This window comes from Gobius niger (genome assembly GCF_951799975.1).
Source record: "Gobius niger genome assembly, chromosome: 1".
NCBI classification, from domain to species: Eukaryota; Metazoa; Chordata; class Actinopteri; order Gobiiformes; family Gobiidae; genus Gobius; species Gobius niger.
In genome coordinates this window covers 50,604,612-50,631,551 of record NC_136852.1, presented here as the reverse complement: position 1 = coordinate 50,631,551, position 26,940 = coordinate 50,604,612, and the positions used below count along the sequence as shown (strand labels likewise).

At 40.9% G+C, this 26,940-nt stretch overlaps 2 protein-coding genes across 2 annotated transcripts in view; both read left to right on the top strand.

Moving 5' to 3' along the window:
- txnrd2.2 (thioredoxin reductase 2, tandem duplicate 2) overlaps positions 1-26,940 on the top strand; it is a 375,099-nt gene that overhangs the window by 26,126 nt on the left and 322,033 nt on the right. The window lies entirely within an intron of this gene.
- gnb1l (guanine nucleotide binding protein (G protein), beta polypeptide 1-like) lies at positions 58-26,940 on the top strand. Its single transcript, XM_079568615.1, has 8 exons — positions 58-171; positions 2,780-2,841; positions 9,419-9,558; positions 9,786-9,911; positions 10,594-10,756; positions 13,563-13,655; positions 17,956-18,171; positions 26,629-26,940. Exons 3-8 carry the CDS (start codon positions 9,449-9,451, stop codon positions 26,905-26,907), a joined length of 987 nt encoding a protein of 328 aa, XP_079424741.1. The 5' UTR covers positions 58-171; positions 2,780-2,841; positions 9,419-9,448; the 3' UTR covers positions 26,908-26,940.

The window sequence follows — 26,940 nt, the reverse complement described above, 5'->3', positions numbered from 1 at the left end:
GTTGTTTTTTCTCTTCAGGCATCTCCCCGGGCAACCAAGGAACTCCAACTGGGGTCCTTCCGCGGCGGCGCATGTTTTGTTTTTGCCCCGTGTGCAGCAGCAGCATGGAGCTGTTAGGGGAGAGAGACTGCCTTCATACCGCATACAAGAGAACCCTCAATGAATGACATGGTATTATAAAGTTTTCCCTCATATAAAGCAAACGCTAATGCCTACCGAGGGCATATTATACCCGGTCAGTGCTGTAGCTGGATGTTAGCTTATTGCTAACTGTTTCCAATACTACATAGTTTTAGAAATAGAAATGAAACAACATGAAGCTGTTGGATGAAGGAAGTTCTCATTGCATTCCCATTCAAAGTCAGTGATCGTATGCTTGCCCTAGTTGCTTGTATTGTTTATAGAACATTATTAAAGATAGAAATACAATAATAATTCTATCCCCAGAGAGAAATTTAAAGTAATATTAGAAACAAGCAATGGACTAGGACTGCATCTAACCGTAATATACTTACAATACTTGCTATTCGTTACATATTAATTAAAGTGTAATTTGCACCAAGGAACACATAAGATTTAACTGAAACTAGCCTCTATTTGTCCATCTCTGGGGACATACTGAATGGAATTTTAATCCTATTTATTAGGCTATTTAGTTGCCGGATACACACTTTCGACACTGGGTTACTTTGTCAAACATTTCTCTGTTACTCCTGCCATTGACATGAGCTGTCACTCATTGCTCTGACAAAACGATACTAACCATTGCAACACTTTTCTGTTGTTTATTGTTGACGCCATCCTGTTGTGATCATAACCTTGACTGGTTGTCACATTTGTTGTGGGCAGCCCAGCCTCGATAGGTGTGTGGCCCATCACACCTAAGATACCTGCTGATGCTTGATGACATGGTGCTGTCATCCCTCTTGTGTCTCTTTATCCAGGAGTGTCCAGGTAGATGGCCCTGTGGAGGAAATGGATGATAGAGCAAACAGATAAGAGTTTGGTACCTGGCGATTGCCGTCAGGACGCCCCAAAACCAGGAGCCACATGGTACTCCATCAGGGTCTGCCTCAATGACATCCACAAGCCATTGAGTTCTTATCAGTCCTAGCCCCTGCTTAGCATTCACGCTATTCACATGAACAATGCCACCTCTTCCCGCTCACTGGGTCTGTGACTGACAGTGGGTGTTGGTGCACTTGTGTCTGACTTGAGCCTCTATCTGACGCTGGTTGTTTGTCCAGTCCAGATACCCCCGCCAAAGACACAATAAAGGGCGTGTGTCTTCCTTCACACTTCCCAGAATGTTTGTTTAACTGGACTTTTATAATGGAGCAGCTCCCCTTTTGGCACTACGGCTTCCCCCTTTGTGGGATATGTGGAGTTTGTCCTTGCTTGACGTAATTGATCTAAACTGAAATTCCAAGCAGTGGACTAGATTATCTTTGAACTGATTTGAACTTTTTTCATCCATGAAAAATAATAAACATATTTTTTGGGTGCACAATGGATTGTAATTAACAAATGTAACTGCACAAGTTATTGTAGCATTGTAGTAGGCTTAATCTATTGATTTTTGAATATTTAGAAAGCCAACCTAATTCCTCCTTTATAGGGCTATTATATATGAGAAAAATGAAAATCAGATTATTTTAACTGATTATTAAAATCACAATTATTGAAACGATTATAACAATTACTGTCAATGTCTTTCACCAAACGATTCAACATATATTTTTTTAATGATTAAAAGGTGAAATCCTGTCAAGTTTGTTCACTTTTGTAAACATGCATTTCCAAAATACTTGTCATGCCACTTCGCGCATGCTCACGAGCCTCAAACAGTGGTTCGAACGGCTACAGACGTTATAAACTATTGAATCTGAGTACACACTTTGGGAGGAACGGGACGGTGGAGCTTTCATATTTTTTAATATTTTGGGTTTAGGGTCACCTTACGACTGGCCAATGCCATCATATGGACTGTGTTTTTATCAAATATGGTGACAGTGAGGGATTACAAGCAGATATTTTAGATTCACACTTTACCAAACTCAATGTCCCTCTATAGCAGCATGTGTTGATGGTTGCTCATACTATTTTATTAGGCTTACAATAGCTGTCCACTTATAGTCCCTAAGCTGCTCTGTAAAATCCTGCGTCCACTGAGAAGGGTATCTTGAATGCGTGCTTTTTAGTTATGTGTAATCTGCTTTCAGTTTTTCATCACGCGGCTCAGATCTCATATTTGACCAGTCCGATATCACAAGATCTTCGGTTCCTATGCCCCCATCATAATGGCTCCTGTGTAAGAGGCCATTATAAAGTTTCTATAATACAGCCCCTGTGATCAGTATATCCTCTATGCCTTATTTATGAATGGCCGAATTTGACAAGAGGCAGCTCAGGTGGGGTAGCTGCTGATCACATGATACGGTGGCAGGAATTTGGACTGCCCTCCCCACATAACATTTGACGGCTCATATCATAACCCCGCACGCCCCTCCCTCCCTCTCGAATGTGCGGTGATGCTGAGGTGGGCTGTACAGATAGAGGGGTGCGTTTGATCTGAAGGTCGCCAGCCCCTTGCCGGTGTTGAGAGATGCTTGGCGGACCGGGCAGGCTCTTATTTAATAACATGAAGGGGAAGCGGACCTTTCTCTCATAATTAGGCCTAATTACGCTGTAGGTGTGGACAGACGGCCCAAGAACAGACAAACTGCCTTTATCCACGGACTTAGACTCAGATTACACAGAGCTGTCTTATCTGTTTCAGGGCCAACGGGAGCCGCGGTCCTCAGCCCCAGCTTCTTCCCACTGGCTCCTGTTCCTGCGCAGGTATATTAGTCAGTCAGCCTGATTTATTATGTCCTGTCAATGACTCACAGCTTTAATCGGCTTCTTGCGCTATTATAATTTATTAACAAACCACATAGTATACTGGGAAAGTTGTTATAAAAACTGAAATTATCATCGAATGCAAACTTATCTCAAAATGAATAACGTTATTAGGTTTTGTAGATCCCATGTAATTATTTTTCTATAATCTGAATAATCTAACTGCAGGGTATTTGAGTCATTTGGCTCAGTGCCTTGGATTTCTGTAGAAGTTGGGTTGGTACAGTGATGAAATATGAGGTCTATGATCATAAAAAGTCCCTAAAAGTACAAACTGTGAACACAAACACTTTTGTCTGATTTCAGGGTTGAAGCATCTCGTAAACGTCATTATCTAATCTGAATCTGATACAATGGCTATTTGAGTATTTAGATTCCCCGTTTCAATATTTGCCTTCCTCTCTCTCTCGGTGCTACTATAGAACAATTCAAGCTTCCGTGTAAATAGTTTTGAGTGACAACTGGCTGCCATTTTGTTTGTTTACAGTATTTAGACAGCATGCATGTTTGTATTTCGGTGTTAAGTGTCTCATGTGCTGGCACCACAACAGCCCGCCTATTGTTGGGGGCACTTCCACTGCTGGAAATGCTGATGCTGGGAAAACAGGAGAAAAGTCCGCTAAGGAAGTAGTGAAAGGATAAGGTAGCCAAGTCGCTTCAGACTTGGGTTTTGATTTATAGCCAATTGATGAAATACCCTGATTTTTCCAAATGTCTTCTCTATAATTATGTGTATGATGCTTCTATATCGTAAAATGTGTCAGTGTTGAACTGTGACAGCAGGGGGCACTTTATTAGAGGCGTAGAGCTGATTTATTTAAAACAGTCCTGTTTAGTAGGTGCATCAGAAGGAGCATGTTTTAAAGTAAAACAATCTGAAGATTCCAAAATTAATAACGGTAGGTCTCTCTCTCTCCTGGTCCCGTAATTATAAGCAATAGTCTGCAACATAAAATATAAAAACTTTAAACTTTAAGCAGTTCTATGTAACTCATGCCCCTAGAGGCCATAAGCGCCACTGCAGGTGTCGTAGCAGCGGATTTTTGATCATTGATTATCCGTGAGAGTAAATACTACGCTGACAGAAAAGACAAAGGGGCAGGGTGATATTGTACATCTAGATACACAATGGAGATATTTTTTTTACTCACACTGGAACATTGTAACAGGCTAATGTTGCCTGTTAGCTTCTTCTTCGTGATTCTATTAGTGTGTATTGGAGCCTCCGACCTGGTGGCAGCAAAGTTGCAATTGTGGTTTTCTGGCCAGAGACACCGGGGGAGATGAAAGACCCCCCAATCATCCCATTAACACTTGTATTACCCCCAGTGGGACTACAAAAAAGATTTATTAAGGTAAACAAGTTACTTGGTACTGCTTTAACAAACTTGTGACTGATTTTCATCGCAATGTTTCTCAGTTCCTCTGAGGCCTAGAAAGTTGTGGGGCTCTTTCCAATGCAACAACGGAAACTCTCTATCCTTCAGAGAGATATTGGCATTAAATTGGTCGAAAGCCGATATTGAAAAATATATCAATATTTGGTCGACCTCTAATTGTAACTCACTATATTATCATTTGCGGGAATATTTTGGGGTCTTTTCTAAACCACAGAGGTGTTATCTCAGTATTAACAGCACAAATTGGTTTGTTAAAAGATTCAAAACAGCTTAACTATGTGAATAATTTTGGTTTTCTATATACTCAAGTTAATTTCAGTTTCAGAAATTTGTTAACAGGCACTCCAACAGGTGTACCTAACAAAGTGGCTGAGGAGTCCAGCATTGTCCTGAACTGGTTTCTTCTGAGTGACGTTAAGCTTTCCTTGCAGTGGAGAGTCTTGAAGGCCAGACAGTGAAAATTGACAGTGTTTTTTGTTCTGTTTGTATGAGTCAGAGGGTTTTCTGTGGACGGCTAAAGACAGACAGACAATGAGCGCGCCTAAATCCACCTGTTATCAGGGCGAGCCTCCCCCGCCACACGCTCTCATGAGGACAGGAATGCAGCCTTACCCACCCTTTACCAGCGGCTTAACTCTTAGCCCCTCACAAAATACTGTTGACACTTTTTGCCATTTTCTTCATACCATACAAAAACTAGTCTGTACTGCCAGGGGCTGAGCCGGTTACATGTCCTTCAACTGTGTGACATTTTTATCTGATGCATCTTTACTTTCTTTGCTACAACTGTGTCCTGATTCCAAGGACACTTATTTCAGTCCATCATATAACATGGAGAGTATATTTAGCTCATGTTAGCGACAGTATCAACTTTGTAACACTGTGTTTAGAAGTTTAGAGTTGTTTAGAAACATGGACTTCATATTGTGGATCAATGCTGGATTGTTCTTTGAATCTGAACTATCAGAAGTTTACTTATTCAGCCACATTATCATAGTGTTTTGTAGATTGTGGCACTATGGCTTAGTCACAGTTAGTGGTAGTAGTTGTTGTAATAGCACTTGTAATACCTACAGTATGTGGGCAGCATGGTAGTGCAGTGGTTAAAACTCTCACTAGACAGAGCCTTTCTTTCTGCAATTTCCCCTTTCTCCACATTTTTGCAAAGGTTTCATTTTCATTCTTCAAGTGTACTGTTTTACTATTTACTATTACTACTATTTTACTACTATTTTATTAATTTTGATTCAAGACAATACAATGTTTGTTTGTTTATTTTCTGTTTTAGACATAAGACACACTGTAATATAGTCCAGTATAGGACTACTTTAAACCTTTTCTTCAGGGTCTGATATATCGTCTATATCGGCTGATGAATCGGGCCGATATTTGTTTTTTCTAACAATATCTTCTATAGGCCAATGAAAAGCCAGAAATCTCTGGAACCAAAAGTTGCATTGTTGTTTGCACTGGGAAGAGCTCAGTCAGAGCTTTAAAGTGAGCACTCCACGAACTTCCTAGGCCCCAGGGAAGCGGAGAAACATCGCAGTGAAAATCAGTCACAAGTTAGTGCTCCTTCTTTATATATTTTATGTTGTAAACTGTAGACGTTTTTGTTTTGGAATCTACTCATCTTTCAAACAAGCTCCTTCTGAAGTATGCACAAACTTGAATGTCCTGAATAAATCAGCCCTATACTCCCCATTCAGCGCCCCCTGCTGTCACAGTTCAACATTGACACGTTTAGAGGCACCATACACAGGAGGATTATAGATGAGACATTTTAAGAAATTTGGCCAAAAATATCAGTGGTGTATGTATAACGGTCGACCTCTAATACATATATTTCTATGAATGAAACCTTTACTATAATAATACATGTTTAACTAGTGTCTATTTTAGAGATAAAAAAAAAATACATCAAAATATCTATTTTTCGGCTCTCAGCCAAGCCAACCCCCTACATATCGGTATCGGACTACAAAAATTCATAGTGTCCATAGTATTGACTTGTCATCAATCTACTAAACATTTTCCCTCGTTCTCCGTTAAAATGAACGGGCTTCGCGCTCAATCGGCAGTGTCAATACAGCGGAAGTGCCGAGACAAAGCAAAAAGAGGCAAAAGTGGGCGGGATGGAATAATATAATTTTTATGAGGTGGTACTTTGTGAGAAACGCTGCCCCAGAATGATCACGTCTCCGGAATTGTTGGTGTCACTGGGAGGAAACTGCTCCACTAACTATTCCATTTTGTCTGTGCAATTTAGTTTTGGACTTGACAGATTTTTTTCCCTATTGTGTAAAGATTGTGTTTGAAAGAAAGTAGTTGTTTTTTTTCCAGCAATTGCTCACCCCTGCTTTTGTTACGTGTTGTTTTCCTTGTGTTGGTGGAGAGATGTCCTGGCTGCATGAGCGAGTGCCTCGGACTGCGGCTCGTGGTGGTGTCTTTAATTAGGCAGGTCGGCCGGCTCTGTCTCTCCGCTCCACAGATTCACATGGACAATTTAACCGCTAACCTTCTGAAATGAGCTGCTCCGGGATGCCTCGGGCTCCGGTTTCACAGTCGGCCTGATGGTCAGGAGCAGGGGTTATGATAAGTAAAAGTAGAAGTAAGACAGAGAGGCTGAGCTCATTAAACAGACATTTCAAAACATTTCAACCTGCATTCATTGACAAAGCAATATTTCAAGCAATATTTCAATTTCCCATATCCATATTGCTAGATGCAGCTCTAATATAAAGCAGATCTTTTGCATAACATTGTATTGCAATAAATCTGTTTCTTACATTTGCCCTTTACAAAGATACGTCTATTCCAGCTGATCCAGATTTTACATTTTCTTTGTAGTGGAAAAGTAAAATAATAAATTTATGCTGGGAATTTTAATTGAGTTAATTATGATCTTTGTAATTAATTAATCGCATTCAAAGCATCATTTATTTAGGGGTAGTATTTATTCTTTAGAGAATTTTAGATGCCTCTCTATCTTTTCCTACATTTTAACTTATTTAAAGTGGAGATGTTCGTCCCCAAGCAACGTCTTCCAGGAAAAGGAAGAGTCTGTGTTGTTGTTAAAGCCACACTGCGTAGAATTTTACCCAATAAATAAAATTGAAACACAAGTATTTATGTAAAGTCAGTAGAATTTGAGATTTAAACAGGTTTTTCCTCCCAATGTATATTTATTCATGGTCAGTTGCTCTGAGTCAGAGGACTCGCATATTGAGTATGGTTTTTTTGTTGCATTTTGGTTTGGCTTTGTTTTTATTGTACATCCTCTTCCTGTTAGCATTGGGCTAGCACAGAGCACTTTGGCTTGTGACTCGTCCTGTGTTTAAAAATCCAAATAGTTACAATTATTGCCTTGATAACCTTTAGTGCTTCTGTCTCATCCCTTTGGAAATTGTTGTGCCTTCCTCTTACTCTCTTGCTGTTGTTGAACATTTGAGAAACTCTAATGTTCAGATAAAATAGATGAGCTATTTCCATGTTTTTCTAATGTTGTACACATTTCATTTTATTATGATTCTCGAACTAGTTGTCATGACATGGAGCGATACTTGGCTCATAGATAAAGTCAATCTCTGCAGTCAGTCAAATTGCTGTTGCAGTGTTTAGTGTTGATGCATCATTTCCTTGCTGCATACCTGTGGCTGGTATAGTTTCCTCAGCCACAAATGACATAAAATCGTGATCTGTTACCTGCGCCTCTGGGACAACGGCTGTTAATCACAGGAGGAGTGAGAAGCCTGAATCTCTTCTGTTTACTGTAATTAACCTGTCAGTGGATGTGATTTATAACGCATTGAGTAAGAGGTATCATCAAGACTCCAAGTAGGAAGAGGAGCGGTGTCTCCAACAGCCGAAGGGGTTGTGCTAACAATAGTCAAAAACAAGACACTAAATTAAAATCGAGCTCCGAGGAAGAGTTAGTTTTGCATGTCTATGTGTTTTGGCACATGTAACATTCTGATTTGCATCTAACTGAGACATAAGTGAGACATGGGTTTGGGTTTTATATCAGTGTATCTTCCTGATACATCCAAGCTTAGACCTGGCACCGAGTTGTGTGTGAGTTTGGGCTGAATGATTTCAAGCACATCCGTAGAAATGAGATTTACGATGACTGTTTGTAACCTCTTAACCCCCACCTGAACCGAGCAACTTTTCTCCAGTTTGGCTTGACCTAAATCCTACCCAGGAGTAGTGAGATTTCTTTGAAAAAAAGCAACAAGAATGAGACAAAAACGAAAATGAAAAAAGAGCGACAAAAATGTGCTACAAAAATTCAACAAAAAGCCACAAAAGAGGAACAGAAAAGTGATGATAATGTGACAACAATGTGTGATGGAAGCGCAACAAAAACGCCACAAAAGAGCAAGAGGAAAGTGGAGAAAGTAGCAACAAGAATACGAGTATGAAAATGCAACAAAAGAGTGACAAAAAGCCACAAAAGAGCATCAAAAAAGAGACAGAAACGGCACAGAGAACTGACCTACAACGCATTAAAAAAGCAAGTAAAAATAAAAGTGACCACAATGCAGCTACAACGAGAGGAAAATGATCTTTTTAGATGAGCTTTTTTGGGGTAAAACAAAACAAAACAACACTCCTCAACTCCTTAAATATTAGCAGCTAAACTCGGGCAAGGAGCTCATTGCTTTCATCCATAATTTGAGATTCATATAGTTTTTTGCAAAAACTAAATAATTATAAACTTAACAGGTAACACTGACTACACCTTATTTAGCCTTAATAAATGATGACTTGACACTTAATTCGTTATGAACAATTCATTGTGTCACCAACAGTAAATCCTACAGTTAAAGCCCAACTCATAATGAATATTTCTTCACTTACTTATTTATTGTTAAGTAGTTAATGAACTAATGAATTGTACTTGATGAATTACGTGCTAGCTCATCATTTATGAAGGCTAAATAATAGGTGTATAGGTGTAGTTATTAAGTGATACCGATTAACAATTTCTTAACATTCACATTTTATTTTCAATTTAATCATGACTCATTTTGCAGCTCTAATTATGGTAATAGCTATAGAATTGCATATTTTATGTTTTGTGCACATTAACTGTGATATTATATTTTTTTTAGTTGATCTCCTGATACTACCTGATACTAGGGATGTCCCGACCTCCCCCGACCCCCGTCTACACCCTGAGGGGTGCTGGTGGGCCCCTCAACTCCCTGCACTTCAGCTGCAGCCAGGGATCCACTCCTCTGCTGTTTTCTGGGTGAGTCATTTTAGGGCTAACATCTTGAGACAACAATGCTTTTATTTTTATTTTAAATTAAATTACACTCAAGTTGGGAAAAGTTTTATATTTGTTCAGTCCATCCCTTTCCGTCTTTTGTATTATCTTGTTCTTACAAGGTCAGAGCAAAGTGAATCAAAGGTAATGACATGCTTTAAGACAGTAAGAGAATAAATGACCCTAATAAATCAATGTGTGATTTGTAGTTCAGGGAAAGGGGCAATCCACATCTGGAATTTGAGCACACGGCGTCCCGAGAAGGTCATCGAAGGACACTCTGGTCACTCTGTGATATGGGTCAACACCTTGGAGTCCGGACAAAGTCTAATCAGGTGTGTTAGATGTATATTTTTAAATAGAGTTTTTATATGCATCAACATATAAAACTATCTATAGAGAGTATGTACTTAACATGTTTTTATTTATTTCCGGACTGTGTGGCAAAAATATTCAAAACTGTCATAACTCACCACGGCCACTCAAACATATTTTGACAACCGTATGACATCATGTGCATACCCTCCTTTCTATTAAAAATATACTCTTCGAGACACGGTGCAATCAGGTAGTAAGTGACACTTTTACTTCCAATACTGCATTAAAGTGTTTGATACTTTTGACACCATTTTTGCTAAAACTTAGTTCACACAATTATAGTTAAGATTTTGCTCACAATTGTACCCAGTTTTCTTTAGTTTGACCATTTTTGTGATGTTTGTAGTTTCACTTCCTTATTGGACTCTGACAGGAAGTGACATAGATAGAGGTAAAACAATTTTGTACTGTTGCCGTGCCGACCATGTTATGTCAATGGGAATGGGTGAGTCAAACATCTACCCAACATTTCGTCATTGCTGCTTCACTGAAATAAAAAGATGATTATTGCTTACATCTAGATAAGTCATATTTTCAAAAGCTTTAAAGCCTGTCATATGCACTTTATTTACATATTTGCATCTCAATAGAAACAGAAAGACTGCACTGTCATAAAAAAAGAAATGTGTGTGCTTATAGTCAGGGTCGAGACATGCAGATCCACCTCTGGGACCTCGCTGAAGGCAGGAGCGATGTCGTCGACTCCATTTGGACCGGCAGCGTAGGATTTTGCCAATGCTCAATGCTTAAGACTGATCCTGGGAAGGGGCTGCTGGCTTTTCCAGGAGACCAAACTGAAGAGGTTTGTACTGATGATATCAAATATTAAAAATATTAAAAACATATATTGTTCAGCCTTTTACAGCTAACACTAACTAACCCTCAATTTGGTCTACGCTTTACTCTGTTTTAGACACTTTAGCTTTAGTGTTTTGTAGTGTAACTAATAGGAATGTTGCAAACTTATGTTAGGGGAAGCATATATTCTCTTTAATTGAGACATATTTTTAACATTTAGTTTAATTAAAGGTACAAATTGCAATAAATGTGTCCGCTTAATCTGTAGTATAATAATAACCAGTGATGCGCCGGCTTAGTATGAGCTGAAGCTACACAGCCATGCCTGCTTTTATTGCCCGCCGATTCATGTTACTCTGTCCACTGCGGAGGAGCCACACTTGAAAGGGCCGGAGCGGTCACCTGATCCCGCTCAAACGTGCCTGCGCTAACCCGAGTCCAGCGGGCCAGGCACAGGGGCGCCGCGGCTCCCTGGAAAACTCAATAATGCCATTGTCCCAAACAGACACAGGCAGACATAAACACCCATAAAAGATAGACTTAAACAGGCCTAGCCCTCATTTTGTTATTTGGCCTCCACGCCCTTTTTCACAGACAGATGCTTATCATGTATTACCAAATAAAACACCCTCATAAGAAACGGTTCAGATAAATGCCCTCAAGTCGCACACAATCACATGATTTAGTGCCAATTACAAAGGTTTGGCTAAATTTTCGGTTTCGTACACACCAATATAGCAACACGACTTCTCTTTTCTGCTGGTGGTTTCTCTGTTTACAGCTCACAGAAACATTCTTGCCTTGGTAGAAACATTAATTAATAGTGTGGGTTTTTGTATTTACGGGCAGCGCGATGGATGCCACACAAGAGCAAGCACATCACCTGAGGCGCAGAGAAGTCCTTAAAAAGCCCTCTTTGTCAGACCGAACGGAGGTAAACAGGCAGAGGGCAGATGTGGCCTAGCGCTAAAATACAGATCACTACCTTAAAGGGATGTTTAATTTGGACCTAATGAGAATGAATATGTGCATCATCTCAATGGAGGAAGTGACTTGGGTTTTTTAGTCGTGATTCGGGCAAAGACACACAGACGCACATGCATGCATCACAGGCCTCATTAGATTGTGTATTTTATCAGAATCAGTGCCAATGTGTGCAAGGAAAGACTATCAGTGTCACAGGAACGGCCTTTAATGGGATTTATTATAGACAGCATGGCGGCTGCTCTGCGCTGATGGATTGCACCGTGCTGTAGTGTGTAGCACGGCCTTTAGATCGCAGCTCGGTCCCGTACCACAATAATGCCAAACAGTTTGAGCCGCTTCGTTTTTCGAATTGGAAAGGTAAGCAAATCATGACTTGGCAAAGGAAATGTAGATATTGTATAATCTGCAGGTTTGCGTGTACAAACAGCTAAACACAAATAAATAACCGTACATCTGTGGATTCCTGTTGGAGCTTGTTGGAACTCGAGCCTGTTCCAGCAAGTATGAACTTTTGGACGCTCAATGGACAGTTGAGTGCAGTGATAATGTTATGATGTAATGTATGACTTTTTTCACCGAGGGCCACATACAGAAAAATATACAAACAACTCTCAATAGAGGTCAGATATGTAACTTCACCTTTATTGTATTAAAGGAACAGGCCACCGGTTTTCCATACTGAGATATGTTCTTACCTGAGTTAGACGAGTTGATGCGTACCTGTCTGGTCTTTGTGGCCATGGAAGAGCGTGGTCGCTTCCAACTTCACACCTGTTTGGAGCTATAGGAATATGCTGGGAGAGGCCAAATGCTAACAACATCTTTGGTCGTTGTGCTTGACTGAGGGCACACACAAAGACCAGACAGTTACGCATCAACTCGTCTAAGCTCAGATAAGAACATATCTCAGTTTGTAAAAATGGTGGTATGTTCCTTTTAAAGTTAGCAAATTCAATAAAATGTTAACCATGCTTTTTAATTGAATATGAAAACAGTCTTCATCACAGCTTTCTATTAATGAATTTTAATTTATTTCAGATATATTCAATTAGAGCTAAAATTAAAAAAAACACATTTTGAATTTGGCCAATTAAAAGTGTGCCGCTGGCTAATAAAAATAATAAAGGCTTACACTTGTATTGCGCTTTACAAGCCTGTTCTACCAAATTCCTCAAAGCGTTACACTAGTCATTATTCGTTCATGCCATACTCGGTGGTGGTTAGCTACTATTGTTGCCACAGCTGCCCTAGGGTCGACTGACGGAAACAAGGCAACCAGTCTGTGCCATTGGCCCCTCCGATCACCAGCAACCACTCACTCCCACGCGACATTGATTCAGGCCTATTGTACATGTTTTGTGGTAGGGGAAACCGGAGTACCAGAAGGAAACCTACGCAGACACGGGGAGAACATGCAAACTCCACACAGAAAGGCTCCGTCCAGGTGGGAATCGAACCTGGGACCTTCTAGCTGTGAAGCACAAGTGCTAACCGCTATGTGACCGTGCTGCTCAAGGGAAACATGGCTTCGACTCACGCTGCCAATGATTGTCGGCACCTGTTGTGTTTTAAGATGTTTTCCTATCTGTTTTTAAGCACTATGTGACATTGTGTCTGTGAAAATAAAGTTTACTTGTTTACTTTAAATAAGCGCCGAGATCTTCTCCGATGAGAACCAATCACACATTTTGTCGAACACATTCACACAGACTAGGTTGTGACATGTCAAAAGACACAACAACAGGATGCATTGGTTGGAGCTGGGATCAAACCGACGACTACACCTTCACTCACCTCTCCCTCTTATCTTCTTGTTTTCACAGATCAAGATCATTGAGCTGCCCAGTAAGACTCCAGTCAGCACACTGGTACCTGATTCAAAGCTGGGCATGGTCATGTGCATCAAACTGTGGCAGGTTTGTACCAAAGATAAATATACACTTAGTTTACAGTAAATCTTTAGAACCTAAATCAATGCCTTTTTCCCATATAAACTACATATTCAATCAGTATGTTCATACTGTCACACATTATTTATAGAGGCATATATTTTTATGACTTTACACTTTAAGTAGCACCTTCCTCTGAAGATACCAGCTTTATTTTGATGGACTTGAACCACATAAAAACTGTAATAAAGAAAAGGTAAACAAAAATGCATATGTGATACGTGGCACATGATTTATAGCCCTTCAGTGCGTCCCAGAGCATTTTTTTCCGCAGCGTTTCTTCTCAGCTGGCAGTGAGTCCCAACACTGTAATTAGAGCATTCGCAGGGCTGGGGGTTCACAGCCATATATCAGCCTGCAGCTGTACATCCAGTCTGATCCCAGTAAGAGATTGTTTTCTGTTTTGTAAATTCTGTCAAGAGTTTTATTTTCCGACCATTAACGAGAGGCTGTAATTATTTTCATTGTTGATTATTATTAACACTTTATTGGACGCACGGAAAGCCCATTATAGTTAAGCCAAAATGGTTGAGTTGAATTATATACATAGATGACCTTTGTGACCTTAGGAATTAATAACAGACAATTACAATAACATTTTATTTTCTCTCAAATTATATCTAGATTGCCTTCCGCTTGTTAGTGTTTGTAGGTACAATAACAATCATACTGCATAATTATATTCAGTGCCTCTGACATAAAAGTTACAGCGTGTTGTAGACGATGGATAAGTTACTGTTTGTGATTTTTCTCCTTTGATTTCTGTGTTACACCCACCTTTCATCATCTGATTTATGGAGCGATGCTGTTGTAGCGTTGAGAGCCAGGAAACATAATGATCAATTATATCATTATAAATGATATGATATGACTGTAATACAGCACAGGCAGCTGTCTGACTTCAAAGCCCTGGGCCCAGGTGAAGCTAAATCATTTCAGGCTGGTCTTTTTTAAGATCAACTCATGTTCATCTGTTACGTCGACATGAGAGATCTGTGCCGAGGGAGAAGAATCAAACAGACAGGCTTTTTGTAGACAGCACTGGTTACTCAATGTGCTGGGATACCAACACATGCCGAGTGGAGGGTTTACGCATGCAGTTTGTCAATCATAAAAAGGCTTATGATTTCTCATGAAGCATAAAGTGCCGCCTGCTGGTTTGTTATCCTCGCACTGCAGGAGGGAACATCTGACACAGCCATCGTCTCTGTGCTCAATCTGTCTTTCCAACGAGCCAAAGACAGAGCTTCTCACACTGGTACATCCTCACTGTCTTTGTCTGTGCCGCTGTTGAGACATGCAGCGATTATCCTCCATTATTACAGGACAGACGCACCAACAGATTTATTGTTGGCCTGTAAGCTCTCGGCTGGAGTTTATGGAAAAGATTAAATGCAGTGTTAAACTGCTCGTTCTCGGTCCAGCTTCCCATCAGCGACTCTCACAGCCCACAGACTTCTGCTACATCTATAAGGTGCTCCTGAAAGTGAAGAGCACAACAATGCAATGGGCCTAAAGCCAAGTGTCTCCATATGTGGAGAACTGGGCTCTGCTGCAGTGGACAGTGGTGATGTATGATGTGCAAGGCTTTTAATGTGAACAGAGGCTGGCGGGGAAAGGAAATGTTCCTATACAGATATCCATCACTCTCAGCTCATCACCTACTGCCTCGTGGCCATGACATCATGGAGGACCAGGACAAAACACTGCCCCGATCGCTTCCTTATGTGATCGAATCAGTGCGGGTCACTTCCACAAACAACTGTTGATTATTTTCACCACTCATGAGACTGACAATCGTGTGACTGTAATGCAGGCTCAAGCCGGGATCTGTAATGTTGCTAAAGTTGTCACTGTTATTAGCTGTGATAATTACGTTAATTCCTCTGTTTATCTTCTTCACTTGAGCTTAATTTGCCCAGATGCTGCATTGAGGTTGTGGTTTGCCTCGAGGTTGTTCTGGTCTCTGCCTTTCTATTTATTGTCTTTGTGTCTTAGCAACTGGACCCATTAAAACTCTAGTTATTATGAATGCCCTTAAATATTATTTCTTGCATCGTTGGCTCCCATTTAGGACATAACTACTGCTCATTACCCCTGAATTATACACTCTGCAGTGCTCCCAGCCCTCCAACTGTCTTTCCGGCTGTTACGTTCCTGATGAATCTTGTCCCAAAGCTGCAGCCCACTCCTGCAGAGCGCCCTGTTGTAGAAACGCTGTGGAGGATATAATGAATTAGGTGTCTGCCCAGGGTTCCCTCACCTTTGACCCATGACATCATCAATCACGGAGGCTAACACTTAAGTAAAACTCTGGGCCTCCGATGCTTGGCTGTGCCGCAGCGCTGAGCCACCGATTTTCTACTTGTTTTTATGTGTTTGCATAATCTGTCAGTGTTCGTCCGGGCCTATGTGTTTGGAAGAGACACACAGGCCTTGCTGTAATTTGTTTAAAGCTGTGACAAGAGAAATATAGCATTAAGTGAGAAGGAGTGGGACTTGATGGATGAAAAAATGGCCCCTTCGCACATATGGAAAAAATTTCTTTCCCATCCTCGCTTCTCGCATCTTGCATGGCGCAGCGCTTTTGTTTGGGGCCCGTTGGTACTTTAAAGGTAAGTATTTGCTGTGGTGTGGGCTGAAACTCTTCTTGCATACAGTTTGTGCAGCATCATGGGTTTTTGGTTATGATTTGAACTATAATGATTCATTTTTTATGTCGTTGTGGATGTGCGTTCTTTCATTTATGCTTCACAGATGAACTGCGAAAGGGTCAGTGATGAAGAAAAATGGCTGCTGTCCCTCCCCTCTCTTCTCCTTATCCAGATCCTCCTCTATGTCTCCCGGGCTCCTTTCTTCTTTGTCTCAGGGGATCAAAAGATGTATGAAACCTCTCATTTTATCAGTTCACCTTTAGTTCCACCGATGTCCAACAACGCACAGCCTCACCGATCACCTCAAAACACCTTTCTACTGGAGTTTTGTCCTGATCTTGTGCTGTATAATTCTTATGCAAAGCACAGACTGTCTTTATTTTTTGTTTTGCAATAGTCTGTTGTCGATCTTTCACTTGACAAGGAGTTTGGGGTTTACCTGCGTAGTTCATGCAGCCATGTGCTGCTCCACCTTCTCCGATGAGGCCCAGTGCTGGACCTTCGCTGAAGAGTGACAAATTGACTCTCTCCTCGGCTAAAACGTTTTGTGACAAACCCCACTGGAAACATGCCTTAGAGCAGTGGTTCCCAAAACGCAACATGATTTCAAGATTCAAAAAGGAATATTAGCGATGCTTTTTTTAATATAACTAGACAAGGCAAGGCAGATTTTCAAGGTTTTCCTGCTTGATGTCAATATAAAGCCCAAAAAGTATATAATATAATAAGTATTTTGCTATCATATTGCTTAAACAAGAACAATAAGAGTTGTTTTGTGCAATGAAGTTTCATGAATTGACCTCACCCTGTTGCTGAGTATATTTTCCCCACTATTCATGAATTATGTAACTTCCCTTCTTTGCTACTCGTTGACAATTTTTCAAATGCTGGTCTTTTGTACTTTACTGTTGCGCAAATGTGATTTCTTCACTATAGGGCACATAATCGTGTTCTTATCTTTTCCTTAAAGTCGTGACACCCTAATTTGTGTCTTGGTATTGTAAATCATGGCACAGCATCTCTTTGAACTATTCATTGGTGTACTTTTACAATTGCTCCCTCATTACTGCAGCATGAAGGTTTTACAGCAGATATAATGCACCGTAGAAACTCTTTTGGACAATGTACGCGCTGCTTCCCTGTGCTATTATTGCCTGACGGTGCTCAGTGATATGGATGAGGAGTAAAGTGAGCACTAGTGTAATGGAGTGTGTGGAAGATAGAGCAGCAGTCTGATGAATGGAGCCCACAGTGTCAGCGCAGGCTTCCAGGAAGATAACCTCTGCTCCTCTCTGCTGCTCTCTGTCCTCTCTGCATCGCACCGTGGCTTTTGTGGTTCTCGCTCAGCTCTCAACACACAGCAGACGCAACACTTGCGTCCTTCCGTGTTTGATCATGTAAATCATTCAGCCAGAGATGTCACAAATTAATTATACTTACCACACTTGTTTTCCTATTTTGATGATTACTGACACACTGAAAGTTTTATTTATTTATTTAAGAGTTCACATGTAAATTATTTCCATCTGTAGTCCCATGGAGGTAGATGTTAATAGAGAGTAGATCATGGTCCAACACTGTAAATAAAAATCTATAAACGTCTCTATGTTCAGCCGAACTCTGGGAGCGGCCCGCTGCTGTTGGCTGGTTACGAGGACGGGTCCGTGCTGCTGTGGGACGTGACCCAGAGGTCGCAGCTGAGCCAAACCAAAGTCCACGCCGAGCCCGTCATGTGCCTCACCTTTGACCCCGCGCGTCTAAAGGGCGTCTCAGGCTCCTCCGACTCCAAACTGTCCTGCTGGAGGACGGACAGCCAAAACAACCTGCAGGTAAGACAAGCCAGGTTTCATCAAATAGAATAAAACAACTTCAGTGAGTATCCAGTAGTTAGAAAACAGAGCTACCTTTATAGTAACACAGTGTCTGACTATTATCTTGTATTGTAATAAAGTATAGAATGATTATGAATAGACTTTTTCAGTAATTGGTGATTGTTGGAGATTCATAGAATGGCCATGTTCAAGTGTTTGTTCCAGGTTAATTTAGTTGGAGAAACAAAAATGTAAATGAAAAGATGGTGGAGCTAATTATCACCCTGACTCTGGCAATTACAGCACAGTTTGAAGCACAACAAAAGTCCACAAGAAAAAAAAAAAATAAGTAAAAAGCTAAGGGGGTGAGTGTTGCCTTCTCCAGCTTCTTTGGAAAACACAAGGGCCCGAAGAGGAAGAGGCTCCGCTGGGCCTCAGCGCCATAAATCAGCCGCTGGTTACACAGTGATGGCAGGACCAGGGGCCAAGGGCCGAGCTGGGGCTGTCACTCCAAACCCACACACACATGCTCATAACAAGTTTCCATAATGCACAAGAGTTTAAATAAGGCTCTGGGACATGACGATTTACATGGGTTTCACACTATAGACCAGTGTGACGCCTCATTTGAAAGCTAACACCTACAAAACTCGTAGAAATGGATCTTTTTCCTCACGTTGTCGTAACTTTATTGTCATTTTTTTCCGTCGCTTTTTTATTTGGTTTTCGTCACATTTTTGCCACATTTTCATACATTTTTGTCACTTTTTGTTGCCTTTTTCTGTTGTGTTTTCATTCTCATTTTCGTCTCATTTTTTACTTTTGTCAAGACGCTTTCAGGTTTGGGTAAAGCCAAACTGGAGAAAAAGTGCCCGGTTCTGGCGGGGGTTAAGAGGTTAACTGTGCCAGTTTTTATGCTCACAGTTAACATTTTTAAGTCAATATTCTCATTTTTCTCAACCCAAATTGTTACAAAGGCTACACATTATCCGCAAAGAAAATGTGAAAATGCATAGTTTGTATCGTGAGAATCAAATATATAGCATTATATTTGACATAAGTTTACATTGTTTCTAGACGTAACCAAGTAAACTAAGGTGTAATTAAGTCGTCTGCTTTATTACAGCTCTTTCTAATTTCAAATGTTGTGTAGTTTAATACATGAGCTTTGATAGAACTTCGATTGAAAATATCATCACGGTTATCTCTCATATTTTTTTTCATGTGACACTTAAAACAAAGGGAATAGATGGAAAAACTGACACAAAGCCGCCTTTCCAAACTGCAGTGGGAGATCACAACAGCTTTATCCATAAACCTCGGCTACATAGACTGAACGCCTCATTTGGAGCTGTATTTCTCTTGATTTCGGGAGCAAAAGGGAACGCTCCTATTTTTCCCTCCAGCCTCCATGAATCAGCGTCGAGTTGATACACAACACTCCAGCAGCAGGAATGGGGTATTATTCTTTCCAAGGCCCTTTTCTTTTTTTTGCGCTTGCATTAGAAATATTTGCAGAGGCTAGATTAATTCAACCCTGAAAACGCGTCGTGAAAAACACCAGGAAGAATTTGATTCAATATCCCCAAAACAGGAGAAGAAGCGGTTATTTGGTTTATTTTGCTCATGCAACAAAATATTGATTCAGCATATAATCCAGGATGAGGATGACAGGGAAAAAGCACACGAAGAGGGAAAGGGTCCAACGGGGGCTTTTAAATTATCCACAAGTGCAGCGCAGTGTGACGTCCAGACAGTTCCCCTCAGTCCTTCCCACAAAAGTATTTCTGTGCCGCAGCCGTGGTGGGGTCGGGGGGCCTGCCTTTCGCCGGGTGGCGGACTTGGACGACCCGCGAGAGGTAATAAAAATATCAAAACCTCTGAGGCGCCTTAGCTAAACAGAAAACACATCTGCAGTAAAAAGGCAACAGTAGTTCACAGTGGGAGGCTGCAATAAAGGCTGAGTCGTCTATAGGCTTAACACGTTATCCCACTTCCACAAATTACCCCTGTGATACCATTTAATGTGGTGTTATTGGCTTGGTTATACGGCTGCATGTTGCTTTTTTTGGGAACTGGATTTGACACAACACAGCGCCGTTTTGATTTAGTGCGGCTGAAAGGCAGCGAAGTGAGTTTATCAGGGGCAGATAAAGAATGATAGCCTCCGGTTTTGGTGCTTAATACATTACACATGGCTCCCAAAGGCCATTATCTGCTGTTTGACCTCGCCGACCCGATAACATTTTCATAGGAGTGCTGCTTCATCCCCCCGTCACTTGACTCGCTCTCTTTCTAGCGTGCAGTTTTTGCGAGTATGTGAAAAAGGTGAAGCTAGGGCGTCAGGTGTTTTGGTTTGCGTGCTGTTAAGCCAGATGGACATGTATTTAGGCGCCCACTCAGATGCATTGACAGGTGCCGTAGCGAAGGGCTCCTCCAGGACAAAGAAGAAGACAGAGGTCGCAGGCTGAGGGAAAGGGAAAGCAGGTATAGCGAGAGAAAGATTAGTGCATGTCTGCTCTTTTTACAAACCGATGACAGTTCACTACAGGTGGGACTCCTGGGTCTCTTGTTCAGTGCTATGTAAAAGTATCTTCACTGTCTCTCTCCACTTGTCACCTGCACAGTCTTCTTAAAACACCACCTTTAACAGTCCAGCGCCGACCTCCACTTCATCGTCGGTCCTGCTAAGTCTTTACTGACATATGGTTTTAGTCACAGCTCCTCCAAGCCAAGCGAATGTCATAAAAATTATACCTCTGACTTCTGAAGAGGGGCGTCACTATGTCATATTTTACTGTGATACTGCGAAGAAATCCTGTTATTCAGAATTTATGGATCCATACAAAAAGGAATCCATCTTTTTAATTGACTCTGTGCATAACTTTGAATCATAACAACGCCGTCCAAGAAGTGACTTCCTGTTTCGATCCAGCACGCCAAAATAAAAGCAACATCATTAGTTCAGCAGTTCATTAGTTCAACTTTCTAACTATTAACAGACAAAACGCTTAAAATGTGTGTTTTTAATTATATTCTTGTAATGTTGCAAGCACCTGCAGAACTAATCAATGAGACGAGCTGTGTGCTTTTATTTTGGCGTGCTGGATTGCAACAGGAAGTCACGTCTTGGGCGTATTTTTTATTTGTTGTCAGTTAGTTCTTACACCTCCACTGCTGAACGTACTCCCTCTGCTTTCTCATGTCGCATCCATCTCCTGTCAGCCCGAACTCAGCGCAGGAGTCAAAAACCTGTAATCTGCCCAGCTCTCAGCGATTCAGGGACAAGGCACGTCCGAAATGCCTCAGCTCGGCTCAAGTGAGTGAGTGATGACTGGACATTTCAGTAGCTCAGCGTGAATGGTAAAATAGTGCCAAGAAAGACTGGCTTTTAGTAAGAACAGAGGAAAGTGGAGCAACACTCAGGAGTGTTTGCCTTGCCCTTTGCCTCAGAGGATCTGGAACCATGGGCCTTGGATGGAGGACTGTGCAAATCAATAATCAAATCACAAAGACTATAATTATTGAGCTAATACTATGACGCTTCCAAAAGTCTCCAAAAGCATTATGTATAAAACCCTGTTATTCAGACCTCAGCAATATCCTCAAAAGCATGTAAGCATAGAACATAAATTGCAAACTGAATCGCAATCACAATACTACTTGTCTTTTCCACCCCAAAATTGCACATCCTTTTTGTTTTGGCCCAGATGCTGAGCAGAGCCGAGTTCCTCCTGACAGCTGAGTGAAACGGGCATTTCGACAGCAAATCTGCAGATGTTGTGTGTAGCCGCTCGCTGTAACAGAGGCCTCTAAAATGCAATGTTCAAAGAAAGAAGTGACTGATGGCGCACAAAGATGGATTCTGTCTAAGATTATGTGATAGTAAAGAGACGCAGTAAGAAGAAAAATGGAGCGTCGGATTCTGGGAGCCAAGAGCTGCTCGGTTGAAGCTAATGGATTTCATTACGGACTGAGACCTGGTTAATGGTGCTGCTTCCCGGTACGACTGCAGCAGCGGTGTGGCGCACTAACAAAAACAACAGCACCGATGATGGACGGCGCGGAATTAAAATGTAGTGGAATTTAGAGCCTTTCCCTTTAAACAACGTCAAGTATGTTAAAGGTGTTTGACAAAAAGCAAGGGATATTTGTGTGATCGGTAAATACTGGATTACTTTTCTATTCCTTTTGTACATTTTATTTTGATTTTATATTTAATATGCACAATAGATTCTGCCCCAGATGACCAACTTACTAAGTAGAAAGTGAAGTCCCATCTGCTGAATTACCTGCAAAATCATTAGCCATTTCCCTTTTACGATTGACCCTTTAATGAAACAAATGGCTTTTCCTGACACAAACTATGGGAAGCAAAACAAACAAAAACAGACACTTAAACCCATCATTATCAGCGCCCTAATGCAAAGCAGATGGGGCATGAGCGGGGCATACCAACTTCTTGAGGTAATAACAAAGCTCCAAACAGTCTGTCACCCCCAGGTTTCTCTGTATCAGTTTGGTTTGTTTGGACCCCGCGCTGTTACATAGTCCATTTATGACGGCTTAAAAAAAAAAAATCAAAAATCTTCCTGACCTGAACAGCAAATTGATTTTTATCTTTTATTTTAAGAAATAGTGAAATTGTACAGAGATAATTAGCGACATATTATTGTCATAAAAAATCCAATACATATTAAATATTGCCGTTTCTGTTCATAGCACACATTAACATTTAAGAGAACACAATAATCAGCCAAACTAATAAAATAAATTACACACCATTCAGCCACATTTGCTGGCTAAAGGTCTAAAGTGGTGGAAATCAATATCTGGCCCAAGCTAAATCCACCCCTCCAGCTTATACTGTATCCTCCGGTTCCCCAGATCATTTTGTGAAATATATTTGCACTCCACAGAGGTCTAAACAGATGTAAAATACTCCAAAGTTTTTGAAAATACACGCAATTCCGGGTACACATTTGATACATTGTACTTAGCTAAATTTTGTTCAGTGTAATCTGCTTTGTAACCATCTGTAATAACTTTTAAGGTACATAATGTAATAAGACATAAGACCCTAACTATAAGGGTCTTATGCCTTATTTCACTATGTACCTCCATAGTACTAATACACATTTTTCCACTGTTTATGCACTACATAGGTAAAAGTTATTACAGAAGGTTGCACTTCATGTTACGTTGTACTAAATTTGGCAGGTACAATGTATCAAGGGTTGTGAAAAATAAGTGTTTCCCTTTATGGTCATACTACCTTGATATATTGTACCAAACTAAATGTTGTACATTTCAATCTGCTTTTAACAAACTGTAATAACTTGTACCTATGTATTACATACACAATGGAATAATGTGTATTAGTAGTTCAGAGGTACATAATATAATAAGACCTTTAGGGTTAGGGTTAGGGTTTGTTTCTTATTCTGTACTGCCAAACTACAAATACATATTGTTCCATCGTGTATGTAACCCATAAGTTATTACAAGTATGTTACAGAGCACATTACTTTGGACTAACTTTGGCAGATACAATGTATAAAGGGCAGTGTAAAATAAAGTGTTACCACAATTGTGGAAGGACTGTTTGTACAAAATAGCTCATGTTTGGCAAAAAAGGTGCCTACGATCAAGCAAACTTACCTACCCCGGGTTTAAACTATGGGCCCTGCATAATTCATCAAAAAACCTCATGGATACGGGATATTATGTGCTGTATTATATTATAGGTTATTGTACTGGCTAATTAATTCCTGCCTGTTTGATTTTACACCTTTTTTATGATTTTGTTTTTTAACAGCCAAACGTTGAATCATATTTTCTGCTTCTAAACCTTTTGCCCCTTTTTGATCAATGGCATTCCTTTGCGTTTTTTCTCTTGCCTACATTCCACTTTATCCACTTGGGCCGCGAGTACCTGGTTTATGTCTTCCACATGCATCTCACGGATGTTTTCGGTGCAGAACGAGAGCAATGCAGATAAATTCTTCAATGTCTCTCTCCCATCTACAGTCATTAGTCTCCTCTATTCCCAATTTTACGCTGTCCAGTTTGATTCGGGCTCCCCTATCCAGATGCCTGCGTCTTATCTACGGTGTGTGTGTGTGTGAGGGCTGAAATCCTTCGCTCACATGGAAGAGCACGTTCTCCCTGCAGGAATGCCCGTAGCAGATAAGATAGATAGCAATAAGATAGCAATCATAGCACTATTCATTATAATATGTCAAAATGTTGCCCCTTTAGGGAGATGGATGCAGTGCTTTAGGATGCTGTAGATCACAGCAGTAAGTGTGTCTAATCCCTAACAGGCAGGCCCTACACCAGCGCGGATTTATCGGGTCTCTTCTCTTGCTGACCAAAGCTTTCAGTGCAAATGTAATTCATCAGAGACGCTCAGAGCAACACCGCCTCTGCAAACAAGGCGTTTCAGTGAGATGCTCTCTTTCTCCTGGCTTTGAAAACAGCGACAAAGGTGTAGTAACCCAAGACTCGGGTGATGCCTCTCGAAAAAAGAAGAAAAAAAAAAAAGACCTCCCTTAATCCAAACTAAATAGTGGGACGCGGAGAGATTTGCTGGCGGCCCTCGTGCCATAATAATGTTTTATGGTTGATGATTGAGTCCCAGGAGTTTTTTGGGCCAGTTTCAACAGACATGCGGCTTAACACTCGGTCACCAGATCAGCTGATAGACTCCCCCCTCTGACTCTATTTGTCTTGGCCAAAGTCTTTCGATATGGCAGTGATTAATTGGCTCAATGACCCACTTAGTTTCTTTGATTATTTTTGTCTGCTCTTCACGGCCTGTTGTTCTACCTTTTCATAATAATCGCTTTACCAAGGAATAAAAAGATTCTTCTGTTTCATGCTGTTTGTATTGCAATGTGTTTAAAATGCACTTCAGAAAATGTACAAAAGTAAAAGTAGTCCAGACCAAATTACTATTAGAGAGAAATATTTATGATTTATGGGCTAGTTTAAATTTTGCATAGATCAGAAGTGGTATGTGTTTCTCTGCAGATGTTAAGAAGGTCAACTTTTCTGAGCTTTTAAACATGTTTTAACTTTTTTTCACACATAAAAAACATACCTGTAGTAATATTTCACTTCCCTCACAGTTTAGCCTAATCCAGTTCACTTTGGTCGTTTCTTCTTCACCCGTAGAGGTGCTGTGATCTGTATTTCTTGGATTCTGTTCATAAAACATCAGTGGAGCCATTTTGCCCTCAAACCACCTTCATCATGGCGCCTTTGGTTTGTCAGCATGCCGTTGTGTAAAAATGGAAGCTCGTATTGTGTTTTTTTTGCATGTTTAATCCCCCTGCTGCCTGCGGAGGGGGGTTACACTGAACTACGACACAAATTAACCTCTTACCCCCCTGCGTAAACCAAGTTCTCCAGTTCGGCTTTACCCAAATCTAAAAGCTTCTCGAGTGGCGTTTACAGCCTATAGGCTAGAGCAGGGGTCACCAACCTTATTTCAGCTGAGGGCTACTTTAAGAGCATTAAGTTGTTCGAGGGCTGCCAGTTAAAAACAAATCCTAAAGACTTAAACGTACACTGTTCACTTATAGGATATTGACCCCATATTATATTAAAATATTTGTTGCTTTATTTTAAACTCATACCGAGTCACAAGAACCGAAATAACTGTAATTTTAAGAATTAGATTCAAGAAAATGAAGTGTTTTACACTTTAGAAAAAGTCCCAAGGGCTACTGGACATGCCCCAAAGGGCCCCTGGGTGCCCGCGGGCACCACGTTGGTGACCCCTGGGCTAGAGTAACGCCTCATTTGAAAGCGAAGACCTACAAAACTGATCGTAGCTTTTTTTCCCGTGTTGTTGCTGCTTTTTTTGTCACATATTTGAAGCATTCTTTTTTTTTTCTCAGCTTTTGTTGCTTTTTCATAACGTTTTGTTGCTTTTTTGTTGTTTTCGCCAAGTTTTTGTCACTCTTTTGTCACGTTTCTGTCGTGTTTTTGTTGCTCTTTTGTTGCTTCTTTGCTGTTTTTGTCGCACTTTTTGTGGCTTTTTTTGTTGTTGTGTTTTGTTGCTTTTCCTGCACGTTTTTGTTGCACTTTCATCGCTCTTTTGTCACTTTTTCTTTTCTTTTTTGTCGCTATTTCGGCGCTTTGTTCAAGAAATGTTTAGATTTGGGTAATATCAGGAGAAAATGTGCTCTGTTCAGTTTTGAGTTTCGACGCGTGAAATATCACCAAACCACTTTGTTTTGTTCTCATTATGATGAGTCCTAGATTTTAGACCCGGTTTGATCCTGATATTAAGCTGTTTTAGATCTGGTGGTACTTTTAATACCAATATTTGCCAGTGTTTCTTCTTTTCGTATAGCTCTAAGAATGCAAACCTAAGAAGTCTCCTTAGTCTTTGTAAGTGACTCTCCATCGTGTACTAGCAGTGACCCTCTAAGCCTGACAGCCTCCTCTCGTGTGGTTTCGCAGCTCCAGGACTCGGTGACGTTGGTTAACCCCGGAGTGTCCCAGATGTGTCTCCGTGACGACGGGAAGCTCATGGCGTCGGCGGGCTGGGATCACCGAGTGCGGCTGTTCGGCTGGAAGAAGCTGAGACCGCTGGCCGTGCTGCAGTACCACACGGACATGGTGCTAAGTGTGGCCTTCTCAAACCACCAGGACCCGAGACAGAGGCTCCTGGCGGCTGGATCCAAGGACCAGCGCATCAGTCTCTGGTCCTTATACAATGATGGGCCAGGTGAACAGTGAACAGTCTGATCTTTGACTTTTACAGACTTTGAT